Source organism: Salvelinus sp. IW2-2015, linkage group LG7 (genome assembly GCF_002910315.2).
Source record: "Salvelinus sp. IW2-2015 linkage group LG7, ASM291031v2, whole genome shotgun sequence".
In the NCBI taxonomy this organism is placed as follows: domain Eukaryota; kingdom Metazoa; phylum Chordata; class Actinopteri; order Salmoniformes; family Salmonidae; genus Salvelinus; species Salvelinus sp. IW2-2015.
Window position 1 is genome coordinate 5521133 of NC_036847.1, and position 17597 is coordinate 5538729.

At 42.3% G+C, this 17597-nt stretch overlaps 1 protein-coding gene across 1 annotated transcript in view; it reads right to left on the reverse strand.

The window, feature by feature from the left end:
- The window catches only part of LOC111966892 (piezo-type mechanosensitive ion channel component 2-like), a 30961-nt gene extending 20071 nt beyond the window's left edge, over window positions 1-10890 (reverse strand). Inside the window, exons 1-14 of the mRNA XM_070444618.1 lie at window positions 10827-10890; window positions 9752-9847; window positions 5791-5892; window positions 5501-5546; window positions 5244-5403; window positions 4740-4953; window positions 4335-4548; window positions 3632-3800; window positions 3289-3381; window positions 3130-3183; window positions 2857-2998; window positions 1985-2568; window positions 1423-1801; window positions 1028-1209 (exon numbers count right to left, since the gene is read on the reverse strand). Of these exons, the coding sequence (XP_070300719.1) occupies window positions 1028-1209; window positions 1423-1801; window positions 1985-2568; window positions 2857-2998; window positions 3130-3183; window positions 3289-3381; window positions 3632-3800; window positions 4335-4548; window positions 4740-4953; window positions 5244-5403; window positions 5501-5546; window positions 5791-5892; window positions 9752-9847; window positions 10827-10890 (2499 nt within the window). The remainder of the gene's footprint in view (window positions 1-1027; window positions 1210-1422; window positions 1802-1984; window positions 2569-2856; window positions 2999-3129; window positions 3184-3288; window positions 3382-3631; window positions 3801-4334; window positions 4549-4739; window positions 4954-5243; window positions 5404-5500; window positions 5547-5790; window positions 5893-9751; window positions 9848-10826) is intronic.
- Between the last annotated feature and the right edge of the window lie 6707 nt (window positions 10891-17597).

Here is a 17597-nt window from a genome sequence, read left to right on the forward strand (position 1 = left end):
GATACAGCCTGGATTCGAACCAGGGTGTCTGTAGTGACGCCTCAAGCACTGAGATGCAGTGCCTTAGACCGCTGCGCCACTCGGGAGCCCATCTATCATCAGTGTCTTGAAATATTAATTTCAAATTCAACGTTTATTTACATAAGAATACCTACATCTTTTACTCAATTGCTTTTTATTTCCCGTCAGTCAGACAGTATGTGAAACAGCAGTGCTGCTAGCATTGATAAACATCAGGTTCATATTGGCTTTCTTACAGTATGTGTGCTGTGAGGTAGTAGCTAGGCCATTAGGCAGCTGTAAGTGGTCAGCGCTAAAAGGTCAGCGGAAATACAAGATGGGGAGGGAAACCAGGAAAATGGCAGCAGAAATGTTTTGTGTCTGTGTTTACGAGGTAGGATCAATATTCATAACGGAAGCTCTATTGATAAGAGTTTAGAGCCTTTGGCTGTTGTTGAGGTCTTGGCTGCAAGGCCGGGCGGTAAATGTGTCATACCAATAGTGAGGTCAGTGATAAGATATTTACATAGTCAGAGTCTGATTCATCTTTTGGTAAACCCACTAATATAGCTATTGAACGAAACTATTCCACAGCCACTATTATTTTTACTTGACGCAATCTTATCTCTCACAGAGTACTTTTTTTTTTCTCCGTCCCTTCTGAAAAACATCCGACTGTTTATAGCGTCTCGTATGTGTGGTTTACCGTTTACATTTTAGCGCACACTTTTATCCAGAGCGACGTACAGGAGCAACTGGGGTTAACTTCCTTGCTCAAGGGCACATCGGCGGATTTATCACCTGTCGGCTCAGGGATTCGACCTTTCGGTTACGGGCCCAATGCTCTTAACTGCTAGCCTACCGGCCACCCTGAGTTGTGTGCAATCTGGAGGAGTTAAGTAATATCCATTGTTCCCTGGAACATGGACAGTAAAGTTGTATTGTACATTGTATATCATGTGCAGCATACACACCACCACTGACATACACTACAACACTATCCAGGAGTCATATATATGAGGCCCACCTGGTAGAGGACGACACAGAAGAGGAACAGCATGATGTAGAGGATCTTGTAGACCATCACCTTCCCAGAGAAGCTGACCACAAAGAACATGTAGCAGCAGAACAGGATCCAGTACTTCACCAGGGTTCCTTTGACCGCTGAACCCAGCACCTCCATTATGGGAGAGGTTTCCCCTTCATCCGCTGAGGGAGAGGAGGAGCACAATGTAGAACATGTCACCGTACCTGGGTCAAGGTTCAAACACCTATGAGTTAGAGAGCACTGTTAAGTGAAGCTTGTTATAAACACCTAGGAACAACATCATATCCATTTATAATGCATCGTAACTGAATTAGAGAACGTGACTTTATCAATGTAAAGCCATAAAGGGTGCATATAAAGAGAGGAGTCCATACGTGGGAGTACTTTCACTTCCTCCAGAGACTCGTCAGACTCCTTGAGATCCTGCTCTTCCTGTTTCTCCTTCTGTTGTTGGCGGAACAGCAGCCAAAAGCTGAAGGTGTACAACACCTTGCCTCCCAGGTGGATGCAGGGTGCTGGGTAGATGGCCATGTCAAAGTCCACCAGCACGGCATGTGGCAGGCCAGGGTACAGCTCATCTCGCCGCAGCCTCAGGCCGCTCAGGAAGGCGAGCAGCAACAGCAAGGTGCCGTACACCGCCAGGAAGGGAGCGCTCATCATGGCGTAGCGCCGACGGTCACGCATCATCCAGATCACACACGACCACACCAGCAGGGCGAACGTCAGCCAGCTGTTATAGGTGATGCTCCACACCTGAGTGGTTGAAGGAACACGGGAGGCATGCCACACACACGTTCAAAGATTGCAAGGTAATGTGAAGGTAACGTAGCTCTATTCAGTTAGACTTTTAAAGGAATTGTTTTCAGAGAGTTAATTGTTGAATGACTAATGTCTACACCAAAACCTTAATAGTGTCGTGGAAAGGAAGTGGTTTACCATCATGATGATGAGTGCGCTGATGTAGCTGTGCTTCATGATGAACAGGCCAAACACAGCCAGTCCACTGGGGCCATTCTCTTCCTCGCTCATAGACACCTCACTCCTCCCCTCCCTCATAGACACCTCACTCCTCCCCTCACTCATAGACACCTCACTCCTCTCCTCCCTCATAGACACCTCACTCCTCCCCTCCCTCATAGACACCTCACTCCTCCTCTCCCTCATAGACACCTCACTCATCCCCTCCCTCATAGACACCTCACTCCTCTCCTCCCTCATAGACACCTCACTCCTCCCCTCCCTCATAGACACCTCACTCCTCCCCTCCCTCATAGACACCTCACTCATCCCCTCCCTCATAGACACCTCACTCCTCTCCTCCCTCATAGACACCTCCCTCCTCCTCTCCCTCATAGACACCTCACTCCTCCCCTCCCTCATAGACACCTCACTCCTCCCCTCCCTCATAGACACCTCACTCCGTCCCTCCCTCAAAGACACCTCACTCCTTCCCTCCCTCATAGACACCTCACTCCTCCTCTCCTTCTCTTCCTCACTACTCTCTTCAACCTCCTCCGACTCTGAGAGAGGAAAACAGCAGAAGATGGAGTTTAGGAAAGTTTTTATACCATATAATTGTCATATTTTAAGGCTATGACGTATCAGTTTCTACACTAGTGATGAACATTTATTCAATATTCAATTCCTATAATTTATTCATGACTGGGTAAGATCAAAATATCCAGGTGGATATAAAAAATGACTTCCCATAAGTCAAACCTTTCGTTTATAACCGAACATTGTGGTAATTCTACCAAATAATGGACCTTGGAGTAGATTTGACATTGACAAGGCTGGCAGGTACATACCTTGTGAGGGTGACAAGTCTATTCCTTCGTATTGTGGTGGAGGGTAGCAGTTTGCACACCCTGCCCCTGGCCCTCCCAGCAGTAACCCCATCTCCTGTCCTCTCAGATCATGCCATGAGCTGCTCATCAGTAAGACCATTGGCTGCAGAGGAAAAACAGTGTAGAATTTTGGCTTTGAAGAAAAGTGATGCGCACCGGATGTACGGTGTCTGCCCAGACATGTAACATCCCGTTAAGGTAGTTATGACAACACATTGGGAGAGCAGAATGTACCTCCTGCACCTCCTCATCTGGCATGTAAGTTTCCTCATCCGTACTGGTCAGTAGCTGCAAAAGACAAAATATAATTGTTTCAGAAATCTGTAGAAAATCATGATGGTAAAACTACAGGAGAATGTAGAAAAAAAATAGAACTGTAGTAGATTTCAACACCTCCAGTCGGTCTCCTGAGATGAATAAGATCTTGGAGAAGCTGGGGGGATACTCAGGGATTTCTACTGGACTCTCAGACTTCACCAGAGTATCCTAGCAGAAATACACAGACAGCACCATGAAATGACTGACACACAATTAACACCTCCAACAAAGGATAAACCAGCAGAGTTTTATTTAATCCACAAGACATTGACAGCGTCTGACATGGCACCCTATTCACTATATAGAGCCCTACCCCATTTACAGTAGTGCACTATATAGGGAATAGGGTTCAATTTCAGACGCAGCTATTCACTATGAAGGTCTTAGTTGCATTAGAGTCTCAGTCTAGGTAAAGTACCTCTTCTTCAGTGACGTAGACCCACTTGTGCAGCAAAGACACCATTGTGTAATAGAGGAGCAGCAGCACCATGGGGTTGATGAAGACAGGCCAGCTGACATCTGCCTGCAGACCCAGACTGTATGGCTCAGTCTCATTGGTCCGGATGAACGCTGTCATACCAAACAGCCTGAACAAAACCAGAGGGCGATTAATCTCTTGGGACAGACCACGTAAACAAAAATGGTACCGTAGATCTCTCATGATACAACGGAAAGCGTGTGATAACGAGCAGTAGTAGTTCCGGTGCTTCGGACAAATCACGATTTTCTTTCAAATTTCGGGAAGGGGGGGGGACATTTGGCCCATAGACTTGTTTGCTCTTTGTTCTGGTTCCGATCTCTTCTCTTAACACATATGGACTCGGAACTTAATCGAGCATCTGACTAATTACAAACAACATTCACAGTAGATAGATCAACTATATCCTGAAATTGGAAGATGAGCATGTATCAGTTTATGACATTTAACAATGATTTGTATATGCCTGTGTCCAGTGTAATAGAGTGTGTAATTATTTGGTATTTCGACAAGTATAAATAAATACAATCTGTTTTTCAGTGGCTGTTTTTCAGCCAGCAAACCAATATGGTTAAAATGACTGTGTGTATCTGCACAGTCAGCATCCAGCCAGCGTTGCTACATCCTGGTCCTGTGACCCTACCTGGCGTAGATGTCCTGTGGGGGTACGATCTGTTGGGCCAGAGGCAGCTGGTACAGGTAGAGGCTCAGCAGGTGACCAGCGCTGAATATAGCCATCATCACACAGAGGGTACTGAAAAACAGCAGGCTGAGGGAGCGGAGAAACACCCACCACCACACCAGGCCTAGGAACGTCCCGAAATACACTGCCGAAGTCAGGGAGGGTAGGGCGATGCCTGGTACAGGGGGAAGAGGACCAGTCAAGGGGAGACAGGAGAAGATTATAGTCCCGTTCGGGAGCAGATAGTAAATGTGTCTTATTTTGGCTGAGCTGGACAGCAGAGAATGCTGAGCCAATGCAAGACTTTAAGTCTGGCGTGCAAGACAAGTACGTGAGAGTCCAAAGTGGCAGCCTTTTGAGATGTACCTGCCAGCCCCAGTAGTACGGTGACCACTACTTTCCCTGCTGTGTTCATGATGGCGGACAGCAAGAGGCGCAGTCCAAGGGCAAATGCAATGAACTTCTGGACAAACTGAGGGGTTACCGGCGCCGCTGTGATTTCGTCTGAGCTGTCACAGGACAAGCCATCTGTGACATCACTTTCCACTTCAGACTCTGAGTCGGACATCTCCACATCCTGCTTTGTCAAAAGAGCACAAGTTCGGTGGACAAGAAGTTGGCGTTGTTTCGTAACACTGTTTTCCTTTCTAACAGATTCAAGCTGAAGGAGGACCATGCTCAAACCACTAGAGTAGAGGTGCTGACATACTGCGTGAGAAGGTGAGGCACCCTACCTTCGCATTCTTGAAATCCTTTACAACATATCACCATGTATGATGTACTTTTCTCAAGCTCTCAGGTAAAACAACAATGGTAAAACTATACTGTGAATTGAACAAAAGTGGCAGATGAAATTGGCCATGTGGATACCTCAGGGTCAGAGGGTTTGATGCAGTTCTCGTGGACATTAAGTTGTGGCGCGGAGCACAGCAGCTTCCTGACCAGGCAGAGTATGATGAGCCCAGACAGGAAGAGCCCCAGATCAGGGGCTAAGAGACGCAAAGTGTTCCCTGCATCCACCAAACTGAACCTGGGGACAGAACACAAGACAAATCTGATGAACAACACCTGCATTAGAAACACCACCAAAGTCTGCTTTAAAAAAAGTCAAGAAAATGTGGCCCTACCGTACAATGCCCAAATGGTAGAGAACATTTTCCCAATATTCGTTCTCTGTTGAACAACACAAATATTTCAGATAGAAATCAAGTTTAGTCATATCCGCAAAATGCCAAAGCAACATCCACCCTCATCAAATGTTCATTGAATGAGTAAGTAATACGTTCATCATACTCTCCATGTATTGAAATGCTTAAACAAACTTCTTCTGCCTCTATTTTGGGTGGTGTTCAGCAGCAACTCTGAGTAGTCTGTTGTTAGTGGCTCAGTGAGCTGATAGAGGCTGGTGTTATCTTACCGTTCTGAGGTACGTAGGCAAAAGTGATCTGCATGAAACACTGGAGAGCCAGAAACGTCACGCTGGTGGAACAGATGAGCTGCAGGAACTTCCCTGTTTTTCCTTTAGAAATACAAGACCAGAGACGCAGATTAACAGAGGTCGAAAATAATATATTTTCCATTTTTTTGAGAAACAAAACATATTTCTTCCTTCCAACACGTCAAAGACACATACAAGGCATTCAGATCAGACTGTCTGTGTTCTGTTATAATCCATATGGGGACCACTACATGTAATTAGGCTGTTACTTTTTATGGCCTTTTTCTACTCTCTTTTCCACTATCTTAATGGCTGAGGATAGTGGTGGAGTCTACTGCGGCAATGCAGATCCCATTTGTCTCTATACTCACAGATAGTGAGCTGTGCATGCCTTCAATGTAAATATATATTGGAAATATATATTATAGTTTGGTTTTTAATCAAATGAAATGGGAAACAAGCAAATGTTACAGGAAAAGAACATAAATGTTTCTAAATATGACTCTGGCTCGCACAAGCCAAGGCTCGTGCAAGGCTTCTTACTTTTGCTTCTAAATATGAGGGTCATCGGCATCATTTCATCCCTCTTTTCATGATGGGCATATGGACAAATGGAGTTGGTTTTACGCACGTCCAAAAAAATAATGATTAAAAAGGGAGAAGTCCACTCACTGTTTTTCTGCTCCCAAACTTGATATTTTAATAAAGCTTTGGGGATTAATATTTATTTCAAAGCAGTCTCATGAGACAATCCATTTATTGATAGGCTGCTATTTGGCGAATGCATTGGGCAGGTAAAAAAAAAAGAAGCCTTAATTGAGGGGAGAGGCTATGCTTGGTTTTTAATCAAATGAAACGAAAAACAAGAAATATGTTTTTAGAACAACAGCAATATCTATATATAGAATGCAGCGTGATATCATAAATTGCATCTATTGTTCCATGGCAGTGTGTGCACACGCATGTCTATACAAAATACTAGGCTCCTGTCAATTGTATCATTCATTGCCTACGTGCGAGGCACATTCAAAAAAAAGAAAATCCGCTGTTGATATGGCATTATAGGAGGACTGAGTAGTTTGGAGGCGCGTGTCTTTGATAATCGGACGAGTGGTGCTTTTTGAAAATGGGGATGGATTGTCTAATTGAACCAGCGAAATTAAGTATGCAGTTATGTGAATTGTGAAGCATAAAAAGCATGAGGACAAGGCACCCGCAGTAGACCATTTAAAACCCCTTTATTTATAGGCTACTTGACTAATGCATGGCCAGGATTAAAAGACGCCCCTATGCCAAGTTGTTAACCAGCTTTGATTAAGGGGAGGGTAGGCTATACTTAGTTTTTATATCTAATTAAATTAAATGGGGGAGTGCAAATGCTTTTTTTATGTTGCTAAATACCAGATTCACGGTGCAAAAGGCACACCTCTCATTCCAAGTGCACTGTGCATCACGGCTGCGCTTCTACTCTCAAAATCCATGCCATTAGCAACTGCGTTACTGTTAAGACCTGCTTTGGTGGGTTTTAAAACGTCCCTTTAGCTCTGCAGGAAAATGCCACGTTTGCGGTTGTTTTTATTAAGGACACACCTCAAATATTGCCACCCCTCCCCCAGCTGCGTTTGTAAATGATGTCTGAGTGTTGAAGGGTGCCTCTGTCTGTCCGTACATTTTAAAAACAAGAAAATCATGCCCTCTAGTTTGCATAATATAAGGAATTTGATATATAGCATTTCATTTAACTTATTACTTTTACTCAAGTATGACAATGAGTACTATTTCCATCACTGGCGTTTTGCATCATATGATACAAAACACATCATGTGACACTTTCTGTATTTTGAAACGTTCTACAGTGCATTCAGAAAGGATTCAGACCCTTTGATTTTTTTCACATTTTGTTACATTACAGCCTTATTCTAAAATGTATTAAAAAGTTTTTTCCTCATCAATCTACACACAATACCCCATAATGACAAAACAAAAACAGGGTTGTAGAAATGTTTGCAGTTTAAAAATAAAAAAAAACTGAAATGCATTTACGTAAGTATTCAGTATTTGGGGAGTTTCTCCCAGTCTTCTCTGCAGATTCTCTCAAGCTCTGTCAGGTTGGATGGGGAGCGTTGCTGCACAGTTAATTTCAGGTTTATCCAGAGATCCAGTTCCATCGGGTTCAAGTCCGGGCTCTGGCTGTGCCACTCATGGACATTCAGAGACTTGTTCCAAAGCCACTCCTGCGTTTTCTTGGTTGTGTGCTTAGGGTCGTTGTCCTGTTGGAAGGTGAACCTTCGCCCCAGTCTGAGGTCCTGAGCGCTCTGAAGCATGTTTTCATCAAGGATCTCTCTGTACTTTGCTCCGTTCATCTTTCCCTTGATCTTGACTAGTCTCCCAGTCCCTGTCTTTGAAAAACATCTCCACAGCATGATGCTGCCACCACCATGCTTCACCATAGGGATGGTTCCAGGTTTCCTCCAAACGTGACGCTTGGCATTCAGGCCAAAGAGTTCAATCTTGGTTTCATCAGACCAGAGAATCTTTTTCTCATGGTCTGACAGTCCTTTATGTTCCTTTTACTGAGGAGTAGCTTCCGTCTGGCCACTCTACCATAAAGGCCTAATTGATGGAGTGCTGCAGAGATGTTTGTGCTTCTTGAAGGTTCTCCCATCTCCACAGAGGAACTCTGGAGCTCTGTCAGAGTGACCATCGGGTTCTTGGTCACCTCCCTGACGAAGGTCCTTCTCTGATTGGTCAGTTTTGCTGATTAGACTCAGCCAGCTCTAGGAAGAGTCTTGGTGGTTCCAAACTTATTCCATTTAAGAATGATGGATGCCACTGTGTTCTTGGGGACCTTCAATGCTGCAGACATTTTTTGGTACCCTTACCAAGATCTGTGCCTCGACACAATCCTGTCTTGGAGCGCTACGGACAATTCCTTCGTCCTCATGGCTTGGTTTTTGCTCTGACATGCACTGTCAACTGTGGGACACTATATAGGCAGGTGTGTGCCTTTCCAAATATATGTCCAATTAATAGAATTTACCCCAGGTGGACTTCAATCAAGTTGTAGAAACATCTCAAGGATGATCAATGGAAACAGGATGCACCTGAGCTCAATTTCGAGTCTCATAGCAAAGGGTCTGAATACTTCTGTAAATAAGGTATTTCTGTTTTTTACTTATAATACATTTGCAAAAATGTCTTAAATCCTGTTAATGCTTCGTAATTATGGGGTATTGTGTGTAGATTGATGAGGGCATTTTTTTATTTAATCAATTTTAAAACAAGGCTGTAACGTAACAAAATGTGGAAAATGGAAGGGGTCTGAATTCTTTCTGATGCCATGTTTTTACTAAAAAGCTTTTCTTCATTTCTGCCCTCCCAAGTAAAGGCCGGTCAATTCTGCTTCAGTATGATGTGTTTAATCTCTGCACCATCCCCCGGCCACTCAAGCCAGGGGTGATATCATATTAGCGAGACGAAGAGATGGATAAGGTTCTACGAGGAATCGAAGAGAAAAGTCCAGCATGCAAGAAAACCATTTTACAAAAGCTGACACCACAACTTTTAATTTGACTATATAATTACTAGGTTATACATAATAGATAAGACCATACCGGCCACATCCCTTTACAAAGTACATGACCAATCCTTTAATTCAGCAACTTTATTGATCAATCTAAAATAGAATGGACATGTTGTATGTTGATCAAAATGAGTTGATGAATCACACACACACACACACACAATGTGACAGGGGCCGAAACTGACAGGGGCCAACTCACAGGGGCCGTGTTTATTAGCAAACATTCAAACAGTGAGGGCCCTGTAGCTTAGAATAAAATACCTTGCAACTTGGAATAAAATCCACCCTATTCTTTATTGTCTACTACTGTACTTGGGGTGCCATTTCCAAGCCAGTGGTGTTCTTCTGAAGTCTTACCTTGCATGGAGATGAGAGAGGGGTTTGGCAGCAGGGGAAGGGTGAGAAAGAAAAGGAAATACACCACAGACAGACCATTGTACCGGAATGATGATGCTACGGAGAGAAAACAATGATTTTACATTGATGTTAATCTGAATATAATATCGAGGTATGATTTTCATTTCTTGTCCTTGATGCTGTATTTTATGAGATTTTTCATTACGCTGTGTCTGTCCTACTGAAAATCTATATAAATACAGATGAAGAAGAGCTGCTAGAAACAAATAGCATACAGTATTATCCATCAAAGAGAAAAGGCATTGGTAATAAAATACTATGATCCATTGCACCTGCTAATTCAAAATGCATTAGTGTTGGACTGAACAAAACTCCATCACACAGTAAACAAGTTAGCAGCTTAAAAAAAACAGTGTGGCTTCTTGGACCAACAATGGCAATGAAACTGACAAGAAAATCACGGGTCATGGATTTAACTTTCTTAATCTTTTACCAATACAAAACACTCAGATGAAGGAAAGTATAATTTAACGATTCATGTATTTTTTTCTTATTGAAATGATAAGAATCGCGATTTTCTTTACTTAATTCTGAACTAGAAAATTAGAATACTTACTGAATGTAATGACACCTTAACTTGTAAAATATGTCTTACATTTTACAATACAATAAACATACTATTCAACAACTTAAACATTGAATTCCCCATTACAGTTTTACAGCACAAGTTACTCAATTACTGCATGATCACAATATACCATGTTTCTGTGTCCATTCAAAGAATTACCATCAGGGGAAACAAGACATAATTGATTAATCTACATATTCCCCCAAACAACATGTCTCAAGTACATTTTTTGTGTTTTCCAGAAATCATCCAAATTGGTGATGGTAGCAATATTATTAGATCACTTTATAAAGGCAGAATCTCTCAATGTAACTGTAAAAGTCACTACTATGACCTCAAGAACTAACACGTCCACAGTCCTTCTGCATTTGGTGACCGACACTTGAATTGTTACTGTACATTCTTCCAGCCCCATAAGAATAAAATGTAAAAGAAAGGTCAACTTACCTGCAAGCAGAAGAAGAGGTAACACTAAGTTATAGAGAATCCCCACCACAATATCCCCCGCCATGTCTCCTTAGCGTGTGAGAGACACCCAGCACTCTGAAGACAGTCTACTCTCTGGGCTGCTTGTGGTTGCAGGTAACTCCCATCCGCTCATACATCTGTCTCCCTAGACCAGGCACAGTGATACACTAAAATAATGATCCTGAATGGTCCTGAATTAGAGGTTAAGTCAAAATGAAAGAGTTCCAAGACAAGAAGAGCGAAAACCAAATGGTGTTCATTGGTTTTGGATGCAGATGTGTGTGACTCCCCCTCTATCTAATTTATCTTTCACTCTCTTATCCCCACCCCCCCTTCTCCCCCCTTCTCCCCACCCCGCTTTAGTAATGGCCTGTGTCCCAGCTGCAGAATTATTACCCCGATAAGGAGGGAGGCTCCCATAGGAATCTCAATAGATGACTTACGATGAAGTTGTCCAAGAGCCCTGGAGTCCGCAGTGTCATTAGGCAGAGCAAAAACACACTTAGTCACGCAGGTGGCTAGACAATTTTTTCACTTTGTGGCCATTTGTTTGTATTGTCAATTACTAATACAGAGACCAAGCTCAACAATATGGACCCTCAAAATATAGGACATTGATGTGTTTTTCATAGGTTGTTTTTTCAGCACTTGGCCGGCCTGTGTTTTTTATCACAGCTCATCATCATTTTCTGCTGGCGAGGGAAAGTTTATCTAATATTCATGGCTGTGAGGCCATTAAGAGCCAGTAACTGCAGCAGAAGCGTATGGTGAACACAGCACATTGTCTGTCGGGCAGGAGTGGGAGGGAACACAGGGAACTAGGCTACACATCCAGTAAAACATACTTTTTTAAAGGGAGACATTTAATCAAGTCATTCAATTCAATTAACTTCCACCTTCAAATAATCAGATACATTTGGTGCCATTGTCTGGAGTTCAGGGATAAAGAAAATCACCATGAAACAGTACCATCTAGTGGTCAGAACCTTAATATCAGGACTGAGGATGGGACGTAAACCTAACAACTTCAATGAATAATTTCTCTAAACTGATGAAAAAAAACATCACCAAATTCATTTTTACAGAATACATTACATATGACGAAGAAACAATTCTCTGAGCCTCTTCGTAATACTTGTCATACATAGAGAACTTATACGTAAAAAAATGATACTTAACTAGGCAAGTCAGTTAAGAACACATTCTTATTTAAAATGACAGCCTGGAAACAGTGCCTCCACTGCCTTGTTCAGGAGCAGAACGACAGATTTTTACCTTGTCAGCTCGGGGATTTGATCTAGCAACCTTTCGGTTACTGACCTAACATTCTACCCACTAGGCTACATGCCGCCCCTCTATATACTATATACTCATTGTTGGTGTGGGACTTGCGTGGTGTGTGGGTGTGGTTTTTGACAATGTTTTTCGATTCCTCATGTCTAACTCATTGTTAGAAAATAGTTTGGTCCAAATCGGATGTTAGGTACTATATTTATTGAATATTACAGTGGCAAGAAAAAGTATGTGAACCCTTTGGAATTACCTGGATTTCTGTATAAATGGGTCATCACATTTGATCTGTTCTTCAGATCACAACAATAGACAAACATAGTGTGCTTAAACTAATAACACACAAATTATTGTATTTTTCTTGTCTATATTGAATACATAGTTTAAACATTCACAGTGTAGGTTGGAAAAAGTATGTGAACCCCTAGGTTAATGACTTCTCCAAAAGCTAATTGGAGTCAGGAGTCTGCTAACCTGGAGTTCAATCAATGAAACGAGTTTGGAGATGTTGGTTTGAGCCGCCTTGCCCTATAAAAAACACTCACAAAATTTGAGTTTGCTATTCACAAGAAGCATTGCCCGATGTGAACCATGCCTCGAACAAAAGAGATCTCAGAAGACCTAAGATTAAGAATTGTAGACTTGCATAAAGCTGGAAAGGGTTACACAAGTATATCTAAAAGCCTTGATGTTCATCAGTCCATGGTAAGACAAATTATCTATAAATGGAGAAAGTTCAGAACTGTTGCTACTCTCCATAGAAGTGGCCGTCCTGCAAAGATGACTGCAAGAGCACAGCGCAGAATGCTCAATGAGGTTAAGACGAATCCTAGAGTGTCAGCTAAAGACTTACAGAAATCTCTGGAACATGCTAACATCTCTGTTGACGAGTCTACGATATGTAAAACACTAAACAAGAATGGTGCTCATGGGAGGACACCACGGATGAAGCCACTGCTGTCCAAAGTTTGCAAAAGTGCACCCGGATGTTCCACAGAGCTACTGGCAAAATATTCTGTGGACAGATGAAACTACAGTTGAGTTGTTTGGAGGGAACACACAACACTATGTGTGGATAAAAAAAGCCACAGCACACCAACACCAAAACTTCATCCCAACTGTAAAGTATGGTGGAGGGAGCATCATGGTTTGGGGCTGCTTTGCTGCCTCAGGGCCCGGACAGCTTTGCTATCATCGACGGAAAAATTAATTCCCAAGTTTATCAAGACATTTTGCAGGAGAATGTTAGGCTATCTGTATGCCAATTGAAGCTCAACAGAAGTTGGGTGATGCAACAGGACAGCGACCCAAAACACAGAAGCAAAATCAACAACAGACTGGCTTCAACAGAAGAAAATACGCCTTCTGGAGTGGCCCAGTCAGAGTCCTGACCTCCACCCGATTGAGATGCTGTGGCATGACCTCAAGAGAGCAGTTCACACCAGACATCCCAAGAATGTTGCTGAACTGAAACAGTTTTGCAAAGAGGAATTGTCCAAAATTCCTCCTGACCGTTGTGCAGGTCTGATCTGCAACTATAGAAAACGTTTGGTTGAGGTTATTGCTGCCAAAGGAGGGTCAACCTGTTATTAAATTCAAGGGTTCACATACTTTTCCCACCCTGCACTGTGAATGTTTACAGAGTGTGTTCAATGAAGACATGAAAACGTATAATTGTCTGTGTGTTATTAGTTTAAGTAGACTGTGTTTGTCTATTGTTGTGACCTAGATGAAGATCAGATCAAATGTTATGACCAGTTTATGCAGAAATCCAGGTATTTCCAAAGGGTTCACATACTTTTTCTTGCCACTGTATATGAACCCTATGAATAAAATGTGGGTACAATCAATTTGCATAATTTCTCAGAGATTAAATTATATTTCAACAAAATGATGTTGCAGGAATGCTAATCCTATATTTTTCTAACAACAGAAACAATTATAGAACAATCTGAGATGGTGGGTGTCATACCTCTTTCTTGTGTTTTTCCAGGTGGAACAACCCTGGTCCGTCTTCAACTCAGTGGGCTTGTCTTATTTTTTATTTGTTTTAAATTATCATTATTTAGCTAATAATCGGGGAACTTAAAAGAAAAATGGGCGAGTGGCGTTAGAAACACCAGGGCCAATTTCTGGTCCAAGTCTGACCCTGACTCTCTAGTAGAGGAGGTCTAGAGGCCCTTCAGAGTAAACCGATCATGGTGTTCGTACTGTAAGCACTTGTGAAGCTCTAAGGGGAAACTAATTGAACTGTATATCCTTCAGAAGGAGATTCATTTCACTGTTAGTCAATGATCGATAATTGCAGTTATTGCAGGGACAGGGCATAGGAACAAGACCCAGTGCTTACTGTAAAGCTGCATGCAAGAGTGGGTCTGCCTTTAACATGTCTGCAGCACCTTGTCCTGCATGTATCAGCACCAGTGTTACCATACCACATAGACAGCGCTCATCTCCCATAGAATCCTACTATTAAACGTAGTATCTCCCATGTAAAGTAAGGTTTTAATTTATCACACACCTGCGTTGTGCTATAGGATAAGGAAACTGTAGCATCTTTCAGTCAAGAGATAGCTTATCAAGAGCCGTTAACTGAGATACCTTATCAAGAGTTAGTTATTCACTTACCGTGAACTTAACTACCTTGCTGAAACAGAAATAGTGTAATAAACCAAACTACAGAGTAACATAATCAACAGTATTTGAGTGGCCGCTCCGGATCAGAATAACGCCCGGAGGTAAAGTCTTCAACCCAGGAGAATCCCACTAAATTACTTTCAGAAGAAGATTTAAATTGATTATGTCAATAAATGCTGAGCACGCAGCTAATATTTCATTGACAGTGCAGTTAAATGTGCAGTGAGTAGACTGAGAGAGACATTAGTGCATGTGGAAGGAAGCAGGAGGCCAAAGGGCCATACAGATGCCTTGGTTGCTATAGTACTGCTGGGAACTGTCCCCTGGACACAGGAGTCATTCTTAGACAAAGTAAAAAAAAATAAAAAAAGAGTAAGTAGCATTGACTCTTAGACATAATGGCACCATTAAACAATTATTTTAAGGGAAAGGGAAATTAACAAAACATTATTTAAACATGACTTACATCAAGGTTCTAATGCATTAAATACAGTTGAAGTCAGAAGTTTACATACACTTAGGTTGGAGTCATTCAAACTCGTTTTTCAACCACTCCACAAATTTCTTGTTAACAAACTATAGTTTTGGCAAGTCGGTTAGGACATCTACTTTGTGCATGACACAAGTAATTTTCCCAAACAACTGTTTACAGACAGATTATTTCACTTATAATTCACTGTATCACAATTCCAGTGGGGCAGAAGTTTACATACACTAAGTTGACTGTGCCTTTAAACAGCTGGAAAATTCCAGAAATTGATGTCATGTCTTTAGAAGCTTCTGATAGGCTAAATTACATTATTTGAGTCAATTGGAGGTGTACCTGTGGATGTATTTCAAGGCCTACCTTCAAACTCAATGCCTCCTTGCTTGACATCATGGGAAAAATCAAAAGAAATCAGCCAAAACCTCAGAAAAAAAGGTTTAGACCTCCATAAGTCTGGTTCATCCTTGGGAGCAATTTCCAAACGCCTGAAGGTACCTCGTTCATCTGTACAAACAATAGTCCGCAAGTATAAACACCATGGGACCACACAGCCGCCATACCCTCAGGAAGGAGACGCGTTCTGTCTCCTAGAGATGAACGTACTTTGGTGCGAAAAGTGCAAATCAATCCCAGAACAACAGCAAAGGACCTTGTGAAGATGCTGGAGGAAACAGGTACAAAAGTATCTATATCCACAGTAAAACGAGTCCTATATCGGCATAACCTGAAAGGCCGCTCAGCAAGGAAGAAGCCACTGCTCCAAAACTGCCATAAAAAAAGCCAGACTACAGTTTGCAACTGCACATGGGGACAAAGATCGTACTTTTTGGAGAAATGTCCTCTGGACTGATGAAATAAAATAGAACTGTTTGGCCATAATGACCATCGTTATGTTTGGAGAAAAAAGGGGAGGCTTGCAAGCCGAAGAAACACCATCCCAACCGTGAAGCACGGGGGTGTCAGCATCATGTTGTGGGGGTGCTTTGCTGCAGGAGGGACTGGTGCACTTCACAAATATATATGGCATCATGAGGAAGGAAAATTATGTGGATATATTGAAGCAACATCTCAAGACATCAGTCAGGAAGTTAAAGCTTGGTTGCAATGGGACTTCCAAATGGACAATGACCCCAAGCATACTTCCAAAGTTGTGGCAAAATGGCTTAAGGACAAAAAGTCAAGGTATTGGAGAGGCCATCACAAAGCCCTGACCTCAATCCTATAGAAAATTTGTGGGCAGAACTGAAAGGCATGTGCGAGCAAGGAGGCCTACAAACCTGACTCAGTTACACCAGCTCTGTCAGGAGGAATGGGCCAAAATTCACCCAACTTATTGTGGGAAGCTTGTGGAAGGCTACCTGAAATGTTTGACCCAAGTTAAACAATTTAAAGGCAATGCTACCAAATACTAACTGACTGTATGTAAACTTCTGACGCACTAGGAATGTGATGAAAGAAATATAAGCTGAAAATAAATCATTCTCCCTACTATTATTCTGACATTTCACATTCTTAAATAAAAGTGGTGATCCTAACTGACCTAAGACAGGGAATTTTTACTAGGATTAAAGTCAGGAATTGTGAAAAAAACTTGAGTTTAAATGTATTTGGCTAAGGTGTATGTAAACTTCCAACTTCAACTGTATATACACCTGTTCTGAAAGGCCCCAGAATCTACAACACCACTAAGCAAGGGCACCTCCAAACAGGTCAGGGACAAAGTTGTGGAGAAGTACATATCAGGGTTGAGTTATAGAAAAATATCAGAAACTTTGAACATCCCACGGAGCACCATTAAATCCATTATTAAAAAACGGAAAGAATATGGCACCACAACAAACCTGCCAAGAGAGGGCCGCCCACCAAAACTCACGGACCAGGCAAGGAGAGCATTAATCAGAGAGGCAACAAAGAGACCAAAGATAACCCTGAAGAGCTGCAAAGTTCCACAGCGGAGATTGGAGTATCTGTCCATAGGACCACTTTAAGCCGTACACGCCACGGAGCTGGGCTTTACGGAAGAGTGTTCAGAAAAAAAGCCACTGCTTAAAGAAAGAAAAAGAAAAACACGTTTGGTGTTCGCTAAAGGGCATGTGGGAGACTCCCCAAACATATGGAAGAAGGTACTCTGGTCAGATGAGACAAAATTTAGCTTTTTGGCCATCAAGGAAAATGCTATGTCTGGTGCAAACCCAACACCTCTCATCACCCCCGAGAACACCTTCCCCACAGTGAAGCATGGTGTTTGCAGCATCATGCTAAGGGGATGTTTTCATCGGCAGGGACTGGAAACTGGTCAGAATTGAAGGAATGATGGATGGCGCTAAATCAGGAAA